Source organism: Mercenaria mercenaria, chromosome 15 (assembly GCF_021730395.1).
Source record: "Mercenaria mercenaria strain notata chromosome 15, MADL_Memer_1, whole genome shotgun sequence".
Taxonomy (NCBI): domain Eukaryota; kingdom Metazoa; phylum Mollusca; class Bivalvia; order Venerida; family Veneridae; genus Mercenaria; species Mercenaria mercenaria.
Window position 1 is genome coordinate 27,637,776 of NC_069375.1, and position 19,512 is coordinate 27,657,287.

The 19,512-nt window shown below is 35.1% G+C and overlaps 1 protein-coding gene across 3 annotated transcripts; it reads left to right on the forward strand.

Moving 5' to 3' along the window:
* Nucleotides 1-907: 907 nt before the first annotated feature.
* On the forward strand, nt 908-19,149 carry LOC128548991 (uncharacterized). Of its 3 annotated transcripts, XM_053524866.1 has the most exons (11): nt 922-1,588; nt 2,733-2,906; nt 5,163-5,252; nt 5,841-5,966; nt 10,106-10,226; nt 10,864-11,059; nt 13,216-13,366; nt 17,436-17,502; nt 17,835-17,993; nt 18,451-18,585; nt 18,952-19,087. In XM_053524866.1, the coding sequence occupies exons 2-10, from the start codon at nt 2,895-2,897 to the stop codon at nt 18,576-18,578; spliced, it is 1,050 nt and encodes a 349-aa protein (XP_053380841.1). In that variant the 5' UTR covers nt 922-1,588; nt 2,733-2,894; the 3' UTR covers nt 18,579-18,585; nt 18,952-19,087. The 3 variants fall into 3 exon arrangements, with proteins under 3 accessions (XP_053380843.1, XP_053380841.1, XP_053380842.1); XM_053524868.1 differs by lacking the exon at nt 18,451-18,585 and having other exon boundaries at nt 908-1,588; nt 18,952-19,149; XM_053524867.1 differs by lacking the exon at nt 2,733-2,906 and having other exon boundaries at nt 923-1,588; nt 18,952-19,086.
* Nucleotides 19,150-19,512: the final 363 nt, after the last annotated feature.

Sequence of the window (19,512 nt, forward strand, 5' to 3'; positions counted from 1 at the left end):
TGAACACCCAATATAAAGTTTTGTAAACAAATCGAACACGACTTCACACTGTGCTAAAAGATATGAATGGATCCAAAAAGAAACAAAGAAAATGATTAACAAAATATACCCTTTCAACTGTCATTCTGAAAAACCTTTAGTAAATGAAATATCACATCAGAATCGTATCTGACAAACGATAACTGCTGTATATTTAAATCATTGCAAGCCGAAAATGTTTACCCTTCCTTAATTAATAATAATTCTGTAATTATCCTTTCGAGTAGGTATAGTCTAGACAGGTCATTAGCGTTCAAACTGACCCTGCTTCTTGCGTCAAAATGATAACTATTATATAAGTATTAGCCAGACAAGGATACAACGAGGATGTGTGCGTTTATGGTACAGCGAGCGGGGGCGGGAGTTGCACATTTCATCATTTCTTGTAAAACTGATCCGGCTATTGTTATTACTCAGTTGCTTTAATACTTCCGAAGAATCTTGGTATAGATTCATTTTAATTTTCCCATTAGGTCACCACATGCCTCCCAATCAGAAGCTTGTAACCAACTCTTACTCATGCGGGGAAATTTTCAACTACTTCCAAGGCTTGGTTGAGTAAAGTAGGATCACAGAGTACGCTAAAAGTCATTTTATGCAATTCTGTTTAATTGTCTTTACCCACAGCTAAGCAAACAGTGTACGCCTTCTTGCCAAAACCACTCGACTGTCGAAAGTAAACATATCTCCAATTAGTGCATATTGTGTTGTAACTGTACAGCTCAGAGTACAAAATTTCTGGTTTCATATCAGAGTTTCAATGAAAGTAAATTTATTGTCCATCGCTCTTTGTTTCAAATCGAAATAACTAAGAACAGGAAGAATATTAACCTGCGGCTAATAAGAACATATTTAGATTTTTTGAAATTACATTGTTTCACATATTTTCCCACGGCATGAGGATTTAACATTTCGTTGCATCTTCTAGGAAAACTAAATCTAAATTTCCATTGAGTCTTAGTTAAATCTTTTCATGATATAAACGCTAAAACATACATAAGTTAATTAAGTGTTGGATAAGTTTTAGAAAAAAAAACACCATTAATCGAATAGTTGAACAATAGATCATTTTTTGTTAATCAATCATTAATTTATTTGCACAATTTTGCCTTCAACTTTGCTTCTAACAAAATAAGTCGTGAATGTTTTGTTTTGTTCAAAACAACACTAAGTTGTGAATATTTATAAACGTGACAGCAATCTTAAATAAATTCTTGAAAGTATGTAAGTTTTTGAAATTGCTACCTTGAATATTTTTTACAAAGAAGAGAAATTTGTCGTGAATGTTTTGTTTTGTTCAAAACAACACTGAGTTGTGAATATTTATAAACGTGACAGCAATCATAGATAAATTCTATGTAAGTTTTTGAAATTGCTAACTTGAATATTTCTTACAAAAAAGAAAATAAAATAAAATTAAATGATTTGTGATTACGTCTTATAAGTTTGAAAGTTATTTGCTGAGTAAATATCTACTGTAAACCGGAAGTGGAAAGGTTTTACTGCTGAACAGAACACAAGACATTTTATATTCCTCAGGATTTTCAGAGTAAGTGTATTTTTGCATGTATTATATATTCTTATATAGCCCTGGCTGTTTTGTTTTATGATTTTTTTTCTGGTAGAATGTATATAAAACAAAGGAAATTTAGGCCGCTACATCACAGTGTATAACTTAAACATTGTAATTTTTGTCTAACTTTAAAGTTCAGATCCTCCTTACACGTTTGAGGGTGATTTGATTTCATTCTTTCAGCAATAAGTAGTTTTATATAGTAGGGTTAACGCACGTTTTTTTACATGTAACAACTTCTGCAGAATCCCAACGGATTAGTTGGTGCACGAGCCCGTAGGGCTAACACTATTATCGTTGGAGAGATCTTCGTTAAAATTGTATCAATGCACAGATCCGTGCCGAATTTAACGAATTGCGGACGTACTTGTGCGGGAAGTAAATTACACATATTATGTACTTTTAATTCCCATTATTACTCTCATTTGATGAGTCCTTCTTGACCCCCATCCATTCACTTTTATTTTTTTCACAGCTTAACTATTGTTCGGATGTAAAAATAAAATGTTTATATCGAAACTACTTTCGCTATCTGCCCTTGTACGTTAAATTAAACGCTTATGTTTTTATTGTTGTTTTTTTAAGTAGGATTCATTAACATTTCGATTAAGATTTAACTTAGGACAGAACCCTTCATCGATATCAAAGGGATAAGGGTCTGTCACAAACTAGGATGGAGAAACAGAAATGCAAGCTTAAAAAAATTAAAGGGAAGTGTAGATTTCCCGAAAGCACAGAACACCCAAACATGCACTATAACATAAAATATCATTAAAAAGACCATTTCAAATACCAAATAGTTAAATGTAAAACATTATTCAGATTAATCTTAAATAAGCAAACAATATGTGAGCAAACAATATGTGAGCCGCGCCATGAGAAAACCAACATAGTGGCTTTGCGCAGTCTGGTTAGGATCCATGCTGTTCGCTTTCAAAGCCTATTGCAATTAGAGAAACTGTTAGCGAACAGCATTGATCCTGACCAGACTGCGCGGATGATCTGGATCCATGCTGGTCGCAAAGCCACTATGTTGGTTTTCCCATGGCGCGGCTCATGTAGTATTTAGAACATGCGACGGACCTCTTTTCTTGTACTTGTGTTTCTCCCATTTTTTTAGTAGAATGGTAAGAAGTCTTTTTAGAAACGAAAGACTGTCAAAAACCGCTCCTCGGAAGGAACAAAAACGAATGATTCAAAGCGTATTACACAGATCGCTTCTCGGAAGGACGAGGGAATTCCGGTACAATACGCCGCAGAAGTTTTATACTTATGTCAGGAAATGATTCAGCGAGTATGTACTTCAACTTAAAAGTGTGTTAATGATTTGTTACTCATTTAGTGATGCAATTTACTAAAAAGTGGTAACCTATTCTATTTGACATTGAATTAAACCTTTGTAATTGTGATTTAGACTAATATATGTTGGTAAATAAGGCGTAGTTGAATCAATGTACTTGTCGCTACATCATGATAATTTATTAGATTTTTTTAACATGACTTGATATGATTGCCAGATCTACAAAGAAAAAAGCCAAACTCTCTATCTTCTGCAATAAGCACTGCTTGATGCGCATATGGACCATCGTCTAATTTATCCCCCCCCCCCGCCAAAGGCGAAGGGGATATTAGAAATGCTCTCCGTCCGTCCGTGCGTCCGTCCGTCCGTCCGTGCGTCCGCAACGATCTTTGTCCGGAGCATAACTCCAAAAGTACTGGAGGGATTTTCTTCAAACTTCATACACTGATAGAACACATTGGGAGGAAGTGCAGTGTGCAAGAACAATAACTCTACCTTGCGTATTTTTGAGTTATTCCCCTTTATCATATTTTCTTAAAAAATTTTGTCCGGAGCATAACTCCAAAAGTACTGGAGGGATTTTCTTCAAACTTCATACACTGATAGAACACACTGGGAGAAAGTGCAGTGTGCAAGAACAATAACTCTACCCTGACTATTTTTTGAGTTATTCCCCTTTATCATATTTTCTTTAAAAATTTTGTCCAGAGCATAACTCCAAAAGTACTGGAGGTATTTTCTTCAAACTTCATACACTAATAGAACACATTAGGAGAAAGTGTAGTGTGCAAGAACAATAACTCTACCTTGCCTACTTTTTGAGTTATTCCCCTTTATCATATTTTCTTAAAAAAAATTGTCTGCAGCATATCTTTTTCATGCATGGAGGGATTTTGATATATCTTGGCACAAATGTTCACCACCACGAGATGGAGTGTCGTGCGCAAGAACCAGGTCCCTAGTTCTAAGGTCGAGGTCACACTTAGAGGTCAAAGGATATAAGAATGAAAACCTTGTCCGGGGCACTTCTTCTTCATGCATAGAGGGATTTTGATATAACTTGGCACAAATGTTCACCACCGCAAGACAGAGTGTCATGCGCAAGATCGAGGTCCCTAGGTCTAAGGTCAAGGTCACACTTAGAGGCCAAAGGTCAGATACAAGAATGACTTTGTCCGAAGCATTTCTTCTTCATGCATGGAGGGATTTTGATGTAACTTGGCACAATTATACACCATCATGAGACGAAGTGTCATGCGCAGTTCCCTTCTTTAGAGTTACTTCCATTTGTTGTTACTTTAAATAGCTTTTATTGTAACTTTTTCATTACTAGTCGTAGGGAAAAATCGAGACCACTTTTCAGTAGTACAACATGCATGCTACATCCAATTTTGAGGTGTATTTTGACCAATCTCTACCTAGTAAAGATTTTTGTGTGGACTTACAATTTTTTTTTCTTTTTTTTAAGATTAACTTCCATTAGTTGTTACTATACATAACTTACGTTGTAACATTTTTATAATTGACCACAGGGAAAAAACAAGACCACTTTTCTGTGGTACAACCTGGATGTTACTTTCCAATTTTAGGTGTATTTTAAGACATCTCTACCTGGTAAGGAGTTTTTTTGTGGACTTAGAAAAACAAAAGACTTACAATGATTACTAAACAACCACAAAATTAAAATTCCATTTGCAAATACAGCTGCTAGAGTAAAGAAATTTGCTGTGACGGGCATATATTGTGACATTCCGGCACTCTTTTTCCCTGTTAGCTTTCCATTCCTTCTTTTTACAGTAGCCATATAGAAAAACATCATACAGCTATACTGTTCATGAAAATTAATAAAATTTAGCAGTAAACCACTTCACCACTGAATAATTCTTTCCTCCACATCTTTAAAACCCGTGATGTGGACCACAACTAAAACGGTTTTTCAAAGCTTCTCCCCAAAAAAAATACTTTCAGACACTAACTTACCAGGAACTTTAGCCTTCAATTATAATATGCCCGGCGGGGGGATTGGCCATGTCTAACATGGCTCTTGTTTACTATTAACAATCGTTAAGATGCTTCAGTATTTAACCACTAGACTAACGCTCTCGTTGTTCCATTCTTGCTTTTCTGAAATGACGTCATTTTCTCACATAGTAGGTTTTGTTACGAGGTGGCCCATATATACATGTAACATCATGCTTATACATTTTCCTCCACATATTTCATAATTATGTATATCTATATGATTGTTAGATACTACTTAAGATGGTTCTCGTCACTCTTTTGCTGGCATGTAGCTGTTTTTGGACATGCGAAGGTAACCGGAACAAAAAAGTTCTTACTGTAAGTACTTGATTCATATATTCCGTTAGTACAAACAGTAAGTTCATATCTAGTTAGAATCTAATATGAAGTACATACCTCATATATCTTGCTAGAATCTAACAGTAAGTTCATTGAGGTAAAATTTTCACAATGAAATGATAACATGACCGGAAACTTGGATCATAGACCTCCGCTATAATTTTCAGCTGATTTAGCAGTTTGTGTGTTTGACTTAAAATATTTTCTTGCATCAAACATGACCCAAACTTTTCTTCTTTTAATTTTTATTCAGTCCTGACAATATTTTTTAAGAAAATGTAAGTTACAGACATTTAAAATAGGTCCTGATGTGTATTGCGGAAATATGTCAGTTTTATATAGAATAAATAAATAAATAAATAATGAATGAATGAATGAATGAATGAATGAATGAATGAATGAATAAAGAAAGAAAGAAAGAAAGAAAGAAAGAAAGAAAGAAAGAAAAACAGCTACTTAGTGTGTTGTAACCTACACCACAAACACAGTAACACCAACAACAACGACGCCAACAAAACCTTACTTCGTGACCTTACAATACAGGCTTATTTGTTTTTCATCGTCTAGGTTCTTACCTACAATCTTTGGCTGCACGAGTACAACGAGAAAGCCTATCGGACAAAAGAAGAGAGAAAAAAGAATATTATTCATGTCTTGAAGAAATCGGAAGCTGATACAGTCTGTCTTCAGGAGGTACATCTATCGTTTCTGAGAACTAATAATTAACACAACAATAGTGTTAATGTGTCTTTATTTATTATAATTAAAAGTCACAGCAAATGGCTTATGTGTCGAATAATGAATAATGATGCTAAAACAGTCCCGTGTCACTGCCGTACCGAGCTCTTTTGAATACGCTGTGTTCTTGGAATGTGGCAGTTCCTGCTGGAGCGCTGCAAGTAGCTTCGTGAAGTGATAAATGTTCTCACAACAACTGACTGTCATAATAATGTTTCAGTTGTAAGTGATTACAATAGTGATACTACATCCCATGATAACTGACTTACATAGTGATACTACATCCCATGGCAACTGACTTACATAGTGATGCTACATCCCATGATAACTGACTTACATAGTGATACTACATCCCATGGCAACTGACTACATCCCATGGCAACTGACTTACATAGTGATACTACATCCCATGATAACTGACTTATATAGTGATACTACATCCCATGACAACTGACTTACATAGTGCTACTACGTCCCATGGCAACTGACTTACATAGTGATACTACATCCCATGACAACTGACTTACATAGAGATACTACATCCCATGGCAACTGACATACATAGTGATACTACATCCCATGGCATCTGACTTATATAATGATACTACGTCCCATGGCAACTGACTTACATAGTGATACTACATCCCATGGCAAATGACTTACATAGTGATACTACATCCCATGGCAACTGCCTTACATAGTATTAAAACATCAAATGGTATCTGACTTACATAGTGATAATACATCCCATGACAACTGACTTACATAGTGATACTACATCCCATGGCATTTGACTTATATAATGATACTACGTCCCATGGCAACTGACTTACATAGTGATACTACATCCCATGGCAAATGACTTACATAGTGATACTACATCCCATGGCAACTGCCTTACATAGAATTAAAACATCAAATGGTATCTGACTTACATAGTGATAATACATCCCATGACAACTGACTTACATAGTGATACTACATCCCATTGCAACTGACTAACAAAGTGATACTACAACCCATGGCAACTGACCTACATAGTGATACTACATCCCATGACAATTGACTTAGATAGTGATAATACATCCCATGGCAACTGGCTTAGATAGTGATACTACATCCCATGACAACTGACTTACATAGTGATACTACATCCCATGACAACTGACTTACATAGTGATACTACATCCCATGGCATCTGACTTACATAGTGATACTACATCCCATGACGACTGACTTACATAGTGATACTTCATCCCATGACGACTGACATACATAGTGATACTACATCCCATGACGACTGACTTACATAGCGATACTACATCCCATGGCATCTGAAGTTCATAGTGATACTACATCCCATGACAACTGACTTACATAGTGATACTACATCCCATGGCAACTGACTTACAAAGTGATACTACATCCCATGATAACTGACTTATATAGTGATACTACGTCCCATGGCAAATGACTTACATAGTGATACTACATCCCATTGCAACTGACTAACATAGTGATACTACATGCCATGACAACTGACTTACATAGTGATAATACATCCCATGGCAACTGGCTTAGATAGTGATACTACATCCCACGACAACTGACTTACATAGTGATACTACATTCCATGACAACTGACTTACATAGTGATACTACATTCCATGACAACTGACTTACATAGTGATACTACATCCCATGACAACTGACTTACATAGTGATACTTCATCCCATGGCAACTGCCTTACATAGTATTAAAACATCAAATGGTATCTGACTTACATAGTGATAATACATCCCATGACAACTGACTTACATAGTGATACTACATCCCATGGCATTTGACTTATATAATGATACTACGTCCCATGGCAACTGACTTACATAGTGATACTACATCCCATGGCAAATGACTTACATAGTGATACTACATCCCATGGCAACTGCCTTACATAGAATTAAAACATCAAATGGTATCTGACTTACATAGTGATAATACATCCCATGACAACTGACTTACATAGTGATACTACATCCCATTGCAACTGACTAACAAAGTGATACTACAACCCATGGCAACTGACCTACATAGTGATACTACATCCCATGACAACTGACTTAGATAGTGATAATACATCCCATGGCAACTGCCTTAGATAGTGATACTACATCCCATGACAACTGACTTACATAGTGATACTACATCCCATGGCATCTGACTTACATAGTGATACTACATCCCATGACGACTGACTTACATAGTGATACTTCATCCCATGACGACTGACATACATAGTGATACTACATCCCATGACAACTGACTTACATAGTGATACTACATCCCATGGCATCTGAAGTTCATAGTGATACTACATCCCATGACAACTGACTTACATAGTGATACTACATCCCATGGCAACTGACTTACAAAGTGATACTACATCCCATGATAACTGACTTATATAGTGATACTACGTCCCATGGCAAATGACTTACATAGTGATACTACATCCCATTGCAACTGACTAACATAGTGATACTACATGCCATGACAACTGACTTACATAGTGATAATACATCCCATGGCAACTGGCTTAGATAGTGATACTACATCCCACGACAACTGACTTACATAGTGATACTACATTCCATGACAACTGACTTACATAGTGATACTACATTCCATGACAACTGACTTACATAGTGATACTACATCCCATGACAACTGACTTACATAGTGATACTTCATCCCATGGCATCTGACTTACATAGTGATACTACATCCCATGACGACTGACTTACACAGTGATACTTCATCCCATGGCATCTGACTTACATAGTGATACTACATCCCATGACGACTGACTTACACAGTGATACTACATCCCATGGCAACTGACTTACATAGTGATACTACATCCCATGGGAACTGACTTACATAGTGATACTACGTCCCATGACAACTGACTTGCATAGTGATACTGCATCCCTTGATAACTGACTTTACATAACGATACAAATTCCCACAGTAGCTAACATATGTAGTGATGCTACATTCTATGGCAACTGACTTACATTATGATTCAAATTTCCACAGTAGCTAACATACATAGTGATACATGTACTCTCAACAACTGATATATATATAATTATGCACGTTTTCACAATAATTGACTTACAGAGTGATCAATTCTCCAACAGCCACTGACGTACATAATCATATATTCTTGCAGCATCTGATTTACATAATAATGCATATTCTCACAGTAATTGACATTAAAAGAGAAACATACTTATACAGTAACTGATTTACTTAGTGATACATATTCCACAATTACTTACAAACATAATGATGCATGTACTCACATAAATTGATTTACATATAGATAAAAATTCTCAAATCAACTGACTTACATAATGATGCATGTACTAACAGCTATTGATTTAAATAGCGATAAACATTCCCACAGCAACTGACTTTCATGATGATGCATGAACTCACATTAATTGGTTTACATAGTGATACAAATTCACATTACAAAAGACATACATGGTGATAAATATTCCTACTGCAACTGACATGCATAGTTATACATTTTCTCACAGTAATTGATTTACATAGTGACATAAATTTCCACAGCAATTGACTTGCATAATGTGGCATGTTCTCACTGTAATTGACAAATATATTGATACATATTCCCGCAGAAATATTGTCTAATATATTGAAACAAATTCACACGGCAAGTGACTGATATAGCGATACATGTCCCAAAGCAATGGAGTACATAATATGGTGAATTTAATTTCGTCGGGACTATTTCTTGAGGATTTGACTGACAACCACCACATGCAAGAAAACTAGTACGCCGTTAATATCAAATATTTCTCAGTAAGTTTGACTTATTCAATGACGTGTATTTAATTAGTCTTCATTTAAACAGATTAGAATTGTAAATGGTCAAAATAATATGGATAGGGTAATGTTAACTTCTTTCTCTATAATTGTTTCTGTTAATATTTATACACAGAAATTAGCAAAATGAAATCAGTTTTAAAAGTATCTAGGCAATAATAATTTGATATTTCAGGTGTACTTTGGAAAGGATATCGAAGATTTTGTGGACAGTCTCAAGGACAAGTATCCATATACATTCAGTGGCATACACATCACTGTAAATGGCTTCCCACCGCAGGCCAAAGGGAAAAGAAGTATGTAAAAAATATAGATACTGGACAAACGTTTTGTTGTCTTTTAGCACTAAAACTTTCTGAAAAATTTGGTTGAACGGCTAATAGTTTCAAAGATGTTAGGACAAACTTGTGTGACATATTTACAGACACATGTAAAAACAGACAGATAAACAAACAAGATAATATCAATATGACATAATTCGTTTGGTTATTTTACATATCAAACATATTAACGAATTGTTTCAATATTAAACAGAAACGGAAAAATGTGCAGCCCGTTACTGCACTCGAACCTGCGACCTTCTGCTTGCAAGTCAGATGCTCTACTAACTGAGCTAACCGGACAATACAGTTATATACATTATATACACACTGCAACATTCTTCTCTTTTATTTTCAAAGAAAAACTCAGATTCTTTTGTCTAACCCAGCCATTGCTTCACCCTAGCTCTTAGGTTACAAGGGAAGTCACCACACTCACGACACCAGCGTTATAGGCGCGGAGAAATGTACAGCCCGATACAGGACTCGAACCTGCGACCTTCTGCTTGCAAGTCGGATGCTCTATCAACTAAGTTGATCGGACAATAGATATCATAGCCCAGTTATATACATTATATACACAATGCTACAAATGAATATTTGTATATTTCAGAACCGCCATGTGATAATACAAGATTAGTGACTTATTTGAATTGTATCAAAACCAATGGATGTACTGCAACGGCAGACGACAGGGAGTTGCTAGCATGTGTGCTTTCAAACTGCGTCAATCAACTTCAAAATATATTTCAGAAAGACAGTCAGGAATGCCTGACTTGTATGACTATGTCTACGGCTAATATCATGGAGTAAGTTATAATACCACCCAAAACTGCATGTCAAGTCTACCTGTAAGAAGCGCAACGAATCTGATTAGTACGAATTAGTTTTAAAAAATCAAGTACATGTCATACATATCTTTATATAAGGTACATGAACACAGAATAGAATAGCTTTATTCTCAGTTTAGCCTGTAGCCGCTTAGCTCAATGGAGAGCGTTGTTGTACGGTTCACGGGGGCGGGGGTGTGGGGGGGAAAGAGCGTTGTTGTACGGTTCACGGGGCCGTGAGTTCAATCCACGAGTGAGGCGGGTTTTTTTTTTCACCGTGACTATTTGATAAAATATGATTCATTTCGTACACCATCTTTGAATATTGTATAATAATGCTATTAGATATAAATGTATTATTTAGGAGGTTTAAGATTTACTTACAAAATGTTTACAGTATTTAAGAAAAATGACCATATAGCCAGAGAACCAGGCTGATGCCGTGTGCATTATTTTTTGAATGGTTTGTCAATCTTTAAGGTTTATAAGGCCAGCATATCCATTTAGAAAAAAGAAGATAAATAAATTAAGTTTATAAAATTAATATGTTTATATGTATAAACAGTTTTAAGCATTAGGTTTTAAGTAGTACATACTGTATACATGTACAGATAAACAAACTATAAATATGTACTACAGCTCAAAATGGTATGTCATTTTATATCGAACATACTTCTACACAGACAATTAATTTAAATATTTAATAAATTAGATACCTTTGAGGAGAATTTCTACATTTGAAGTAAATCTTTAGTAAAAGATGGTCACTTGTGTAACATAATATTTTGTTTAATTTCATAAATAAAAATTACCTTAATAAAAAGCAAAAGATACATAGTTTAAAGACTTGACCAAACAAACCAATTTATTTCATAAACACAGTCTTCCGGATTTAACAGTTGGATAGTGCACTCGGTATTAGTTGATTCATAACACAAACAGCACCAGTTTTCCTGTGTAAAAGTGATGTTACATCTGTATAATAACTTAGTCTGATATAGAACTTAGTTTATCGAGATCAGACCGTTGGCGTAGCCGGTAAGGAAGTTATCTTATACTAGAGACTGCAGCATGGTTGTAGGTCCGAAACGTACATGGGACGTATTTTTCATCGATGTTTTGTATTAAAACAACTTTTTTTTGCATTTTACATATTTCATACAGTTCTACTGTGATACATTTTTTATTTGTTATGATGCTGTACGTCATAAAAAATATGCCTAAGACAAAACCTGTCGAATACTAATATACAAGGTTTGTATATATAGGTGCATTTTATATACCGCTGCGTTTTATATACAAAACAATACATTCATGGTAACCGTAATGCAGAAAATATGAAACAGAAATAACCATTTTAAAATAAAGACGGCGATACATATTTAAGAAATAATTTATAGCAAACGAGGGTTTATGCACGGTGGGCGGTTATTGTTTCAAAAATCTAACAACAAGTAAATTTTTATTAGATCTATATTCAAGATGCAAAAAAGGGTATGGGTTGAGAAATTGGTAGGGTTCCTGGGACAAGTGAATAAAACAAACAGGGATGAAATATTCAACAGGCAAAGCCAAAAACGCAGTCCCTCTATAACGCATAGGGACAAGCAGCTTTCTACTTTCGTTTTTGACCTTTCAAATTCATAAGTTCGAAAATTAAATAGATTACATCAAAGAGTTAATAAGATAATCAGCCAAATGATGAACCAGACGACAGTAAGTTTGTTTTACCTCAACGTGGTATATCCTTTGAAATAGCCCTTTTCAAGGTATTTTTTGTGGTATTTAAAATTTCTTCAAAGAGGCGAAAACAAGTTCGAAAATTAAATAGATTACATCAAAGAGTTAATAAGATAATCAGCCAAATGATGAACCAGACGACAGTAAGTTTGTTTTACCTCAACGTGGTATATCCTTTGAAATAGCCCTTTTCAAGGTATTTTTTTGTGGTATTTAAAATTTCTTCAAAGAGGCGAAAACAAGTATTAAAGAGTATTTAGAATTCAGGAATTCAGAGAAGAAATATCTATACACACAATAACCTTCATTTATACTTTCTCCTGGAGACTTAGATAAGCACATTCCACATGTAATTTCTCTCAAGGAGTCTATCCTAACATATTCAAGTCTTGCAGGTGTACATCTACACGTCCAGTGGTTGGTGGTCGGACAATGAATGTAGGAGGTCTTTTCCTGCTGTCGAATAGGAAACTTCGTGATGTGTCTTACACCGATTATCACCCGACAACAAAAGAATTGTTCCCGACAGGATTCATAAAAGCAAAGGTATTAATTTCTACACTATAAAATATATATAGGGGCATCATTGGCCGAGTGGTTAAGGTCGCTGACTTCAAATCACACCGATATGGGTTCGACCCTCACTCGGGGCGTTGAATTCTCCATGTGAGGAAGCCATCCATGGAATAAGCTTAAGGAAGGACGGTGCCGTTCTACGCAGGTTCCTGCCCATCAAAGAACATTGAAACATTGCATCAAAGATTGTGTCGGTTCGACGTAAAATATTTGTATTGTTAGTGCTTCAGCAGAATCGAAACCGGTTATTGTGTCATCTTTCAGTCAATAGCACAAAACATCTTTTATTTTGTGTCTTAGTCTAATTTATTTCAGTCAGTTTTAGGTACGCATTCTAACATATCAATTTTATACCTTTACATTGATTGACACATTAATATTCTTTTAAAAATCCTCAATTTCTGAGATACTGTAATTTTAAATTACGTCATCTTTATGTTTTCGAGCGCCCTCAGCCCTTGATACCAGGAAGAAATGTTTGAATATTGAATATATTAAAAACACTGTAAAACAATAAATAAGCATTGTGCAGTTGAAAACAATACTTCAATGTTCTTTCAGTATACAACCTTCCTTCAGCCCAAGTTTTATAAAGTTAAGTTCTGATTCTTCTAAATTGCTTTATTTTTTATTTGAATTCTATAATTAAAAATGTTAGGAGAACACGCACAAGCCTAGGTTATTATGAGCTATTTGACAACATGTTCCAGGAAAAAATATCAGATAACTCCATAAAGGTATTGATCGTCTATAGTATCAAATGAATCGAATGATGTGAGAACATTCGTGCATTTTTCCGTCTCAACGGATTCCAGTTTCCTCGTCATTATGTACTTTTTGAGGTATTATAATGTAAAGCTTATATGCAACCGATATATACGGCTGCTAGGCTGTTGCAATGCTTCGAATCATGATGATATATACATGAGGTGCAACTAATTCTTATGACCCTCAAGTCATTGCGCACTGCTTCTGGTCAGGAGTTAACGCAACCAACGGCTTTTATTTCGTTGTACATATTTTTATCTCGAGATTATCACGTAAACGCAAGTCACAAACTTGACAGAAAACGATTTTACTTATACCCCAGTCACACATACGGCGCGGAAAGCTACGTCTAGCCACGGATAAAAACGTAGTAATCCGTATCGACCTGTATTGAAACGTACCTGAGACGTACCTTAATGTAGTAAGCCGTATCAGTTCGTACCAATTCGTACGGCTCAGGTACGGATCGATACGGGTTACTACGTTTCTATCCGTAGCTCGACGTAGCTATTTGCGCCGTATGTGTGACTGTGGTATTAGAGAGAATGTATTTGCTATTGTTTATGAACAGCAGAATAAAAACTACAATTGTTTATGAACAGAAGAATAAAAATTATTCTATTAATTTCTATTACATTAGCACTATAAAGTGATAATGAGTTCTTTTAAGCTCACCTGAGCAATGCTCAGGTGAGTTTTTGTGATCGCTCGATGTCCGTCGTCCGTCGTCTGTCTGTCTGTCGTCTGTCAACATTTAGCTTGTGTATGCAATAGAGGCTGTATTTTTCAACTGATCTTCCTGAAATTTGGTCAGAATGATTACCTTGATAAAATCTAGGCCGAGTTTGAAAACGGGTCATCTGAGATCAAAAACTAGGTCACTAGGTCAAATCAAAGAAAAACCTTGTGTATGCGATAGAGGCTGTATTTTTCAATTGATCTTCATTAATTTTGGTCAGAATGATTGCCTTGATGAAATCTAGGCAAGTTTGAAAATGGTTTATCTGGGGTCAAAACTAGGTCACTAGGTCAAATCAAAGAAAATATTTGTGTATGCAATAGAGGATGTATTTTTCAACTGCTCTTCATGAAATTTTGTCAGAATGATTATCTTGATGAAATCTAGGATAAGTTCAAAAATAGTTTATCTGGGTTCAAAAACTAGGTCACTAGATCAAAGCAAAAAAAAGCCTTGTGTATGCGATAGAGGCTGTATTTTTCAATTGATCTTCATGAAATTTAGTCTGAATGATTGCCTTGATGAAATCTAGTTTGATTTTGAATATGGGTCATCTGAAGTCGAAAACTAGGTCACTAGGTCAAATTATAGAAAAACCTTGTGTATGCGATAGAGACTGTATTTTGTAATTGATTTTTATGAAATTTGGTCAGAATGATTGCCTTGATGAAATCTAGGTCGAATTTGAATATGGGTTATCTGGGGTCAAAAAGTAGGTCACTAGGTCAAATCAAAGAAAAACCTTGTGTACATGTATGCGATAGAGGCTGTATTTTTCAATTGATCTTCATGCAAATTGGTCAGAATGATTGCCTTGATAGAATCTAGGTCAAGTTCGAATATGGGTCATCTGGGGTAAAAAACTAGGTCACTAGAACAAATCAAAGAAAAACCTTGTGTATGCGATAGAGGCTGTATTTTTCAATTGATCTTCATGAAATTTTGTCAGAATGGTTGCCTTGATAAAATCTAGGTCAAATTTGAATATGGGTCATCTGGGGTCAAAATCTAGATCGTATCTAAGAAAATACTTGTTTAAACTGAAGAAGCCACATTTTTAGTCCAATCTTAATGAAAATTGGCCAAAATATTTGTTTCCATGAAATCACTCTAGTTAAAACATGTTTACACTGTTATGGTGTGTTTCTCAGGTGAGCGACCTAGGGCCATCTTGACCCTCTTGTTTACAGTTATTTTTGGCGGCCGTCAGGGATCTTAGAATTTCATCAAGGTACTATGATGTCACAACTCCACCTAAAGTTTTCTTACACTTCAGTCATTCTTATACTTCAGACATAAAAATATAGGTAAAATTATTTAAAAATTAGCCGGTAGACATTTTTGCACTAGGATGATGCTCAGGGTCTGGAAAAACTAACATTACTATTAAGTGACTGAACAGTAATATGTTGCCTAAGATCTTAGCATAATTCGAGACTTCAAATAAGAAAAAATATTACATCATTTTATGCACTGCCTTTCCTGACTATGTCTGCAGTTGAGTCGAGCATCGTTACATATATTCTTAATATTAAGACTTTAAATCAGGAAAGCCATGCTTTACTGTGTCGAACATATCGGACGTTTGGTCTATATTGTCGTTCAATTGAGTTCTGACTATTAAATTCAATGATAAATAATTAAAAGGTGGTCCTCCAGCAAATAGTTACAGACCACTAATGATTTTCCCATATAGACTTCCAATAAAACATTTTGGCGTGTATTGCCTTTCACAAATAAAAACATGAACATATAATCACATTTCAAGAACTTTGTCTTAGTATCACCAAAATAACGGAAGAAAACATATGAATAAAGATAGCGATATTACGATAGGATGTTTATTTTTAAAACAACACAACAAAATGACCAATGATTTCGAATCCCGTGGAGACATTATGCGATATTAGCAAGCTGAGAACCAGCTATTGCAATACAATACCCAAGCTGAGAACCAGCTATTGCAATACAAAACCCAAGCAGAGAACCAGTTATTGCAATACAAAACCCAAGCTGAGAACCAGCTATTACAATACAAAACCCAAGCTGAGAACCAGCTCTTCGGGTTTAACGTCTTTTTCAACAATTTTTCAGTCATATAAACGACGGTGTCTACTTGTGGCAGTGAGCACAGTGCCCAACTTTATAGTGCTGCCTCACTGGAATATCACGCCGTAGACACGTGGCATGAAACCCCACCCAGTCACATTATATTGACACCGGGCTGACCAGTCCTAGTACTACCCTCTTAATGCTGAACGCCAAGCGAGGAAGCTACTAGAACCAGCTATTGCAATACAAAACCCAAAGAGACTCTTTCTAAATGAAAGTTATTTCTTTTTTGCGTAACTGATCGATGATATACCGGTATAAATATTTCACAGATCTTTCAGTCCCAGTTACTAAAAGCATTAACCTATACAATAAACTAACCATGTTAAAGTTAGTCCACCGAAGGCCTGAGTGAGATCTAACAACTAGTTACAACAACAAGAAAACATGTTTAGATGTATGAATATATATTTGATACAGGTTGATGACATCGCAACTATAGTTTGCACCCACCTGAGTGCTGTAGGCACAAACGATTTTTACGAACGTAAGTTGAAAGCTTTTTCTCATACAAGTATAATTTTTAAATATTTTAAACTTCTGAGTTTGAAATAATATCGTATAAAATACAAAAAAACGTCTGGATACTATGTATAAATCTATCTGTAAGCTTTTTATAATTATAACGTGTAAAACAGTTCATTCCCTATGTGACCTATATCTCCTGTAGGCATAAGATGAATTTAGAAAAATCTTTCCAAAAATATTTATATACTTTCATAATAATTATATGCGTTTTACCCCACGCTATGCAATGTTTTGCAATAATATTTTAAACAAAGTTTGAGTAATGTAGCTTTATATATTTGTTTATTACAGCTGAACTGATGAAAAAAGGTTTTACATCATACTCCGATATGAATGCTTATGAGACTAGAACTTTGATAAGAAGTCTTCGCGGTATTCAACCGGCCATTATATTGGGTGATTTTAACACAGGTTTTGCATATAAACCTCAGCTTCGCTCGGTAATACCAGGTATGCAAATATAAACAAAGAAATATGAAATTATGTGTCAATTAATCTTATTACATTCGTTTAAAGGTAAATTATCCTCTGTAAGATATTTGTATTTACATTTTAAATACGTTTCAAAGTAACACTGAGTGTCAGTGCATATTAATCGACTGAATGTTATTGCTAATTGATAAAGTTTATGTAAAAATCAAAAGACCGTGTGGAAAAAAAAAAACAAAAACCAGAAAACAACAACAACAACAACAACAACACAACAAACAACCAAGCAAAAAACAACAACAACAAAAACCCCAAAACAAGCGCAGTCAATGAACATGGGTAAATAGTCCGAATAGTCCTTGCCCAACTACATATGTTTTTCCCGGATTTTAGGAGCAAAGAATTGTTTTATCTCAATATTTGTTAAGTATTTTATCTTCCACATAAAATGTTGGATAATTGTATAATATTTTCGCAGACAGCTACGTTGAAATGCTAAAAAGATTTACCACAAGGCCAGCTCTGAAGTTTACGTACCGTGACCCTTCAAACAGAAAGATTCAGTCTGTTATTGACCATATTTTTGTCAAGAACCTTCATACGTAAAACCAAGGTATATAACTGGATGTTGCATGTAGTTAAGATGCTATTAGTGGAATAGAGCCGCATTTTAGATTTGTCATAAAATGATAAAATAAACTTTAATAACTAGCACAATAAATGTATTATAATCTGAGAAGACCTTTGATATTTACTTATCTGTTTAGTTATGTATTTCTAGAGGGACTGCGGTCTTGGAAGGCGGCTACTTCTATTTTTCATTGTGTTTAAATGTATATACCGGTATAACCTGTTGGAGCATTAATAGTAAACGCTGCCGTTGATATTGCTATACATTTCTGAAATTATACAAACGAGCATTTGAAGAAAACATAGTTATTTCTATATGTTAATTAATTATTTACACTTTCCTTCACAGAGAGTGTTTGGTCCCAAAACTGGAAAGGCTTTAATGAGTGATCACGTTGGTGTGCAAGCCGTGGTGAAAGCAGCATGATAATTGCACCGAGGAACATACAGCATTTTAAAATCTTTTGACTTATGTGTTAAATGTTTTGTGTAGAACACTTATAAAGAATAAGATATCAGCAAAATACAAACCTGAATGACAGCGATTTGTTGGTTCAATAAATGCTATCTATTAAATATCTATACAAATAAAAGCTATGGATCGTAGGGTCCTGTCCTCCCGAAAACCGAACATGCTCATTTATCACGCCTTCTACACGTGCTTACTCGACATATTTGTTTCAAATATGAGTTTTGATCGACATAAACCGACTGCCACATCGCTGTTCCAGTCGAATCGTATTTCCAGCTTTATAGTAAATTCACTATTTCATAGCCAGATTTATCACTTCATGTGAAAGAAGCGGAAGTAGAAAAACTATAATTCTCTTCGGGAGATTAATGTGAATAATGTCTAATTAACCGGTGTATCTCAAACGATTTAAGCTATTCATTACTCAACAGTTTGTTG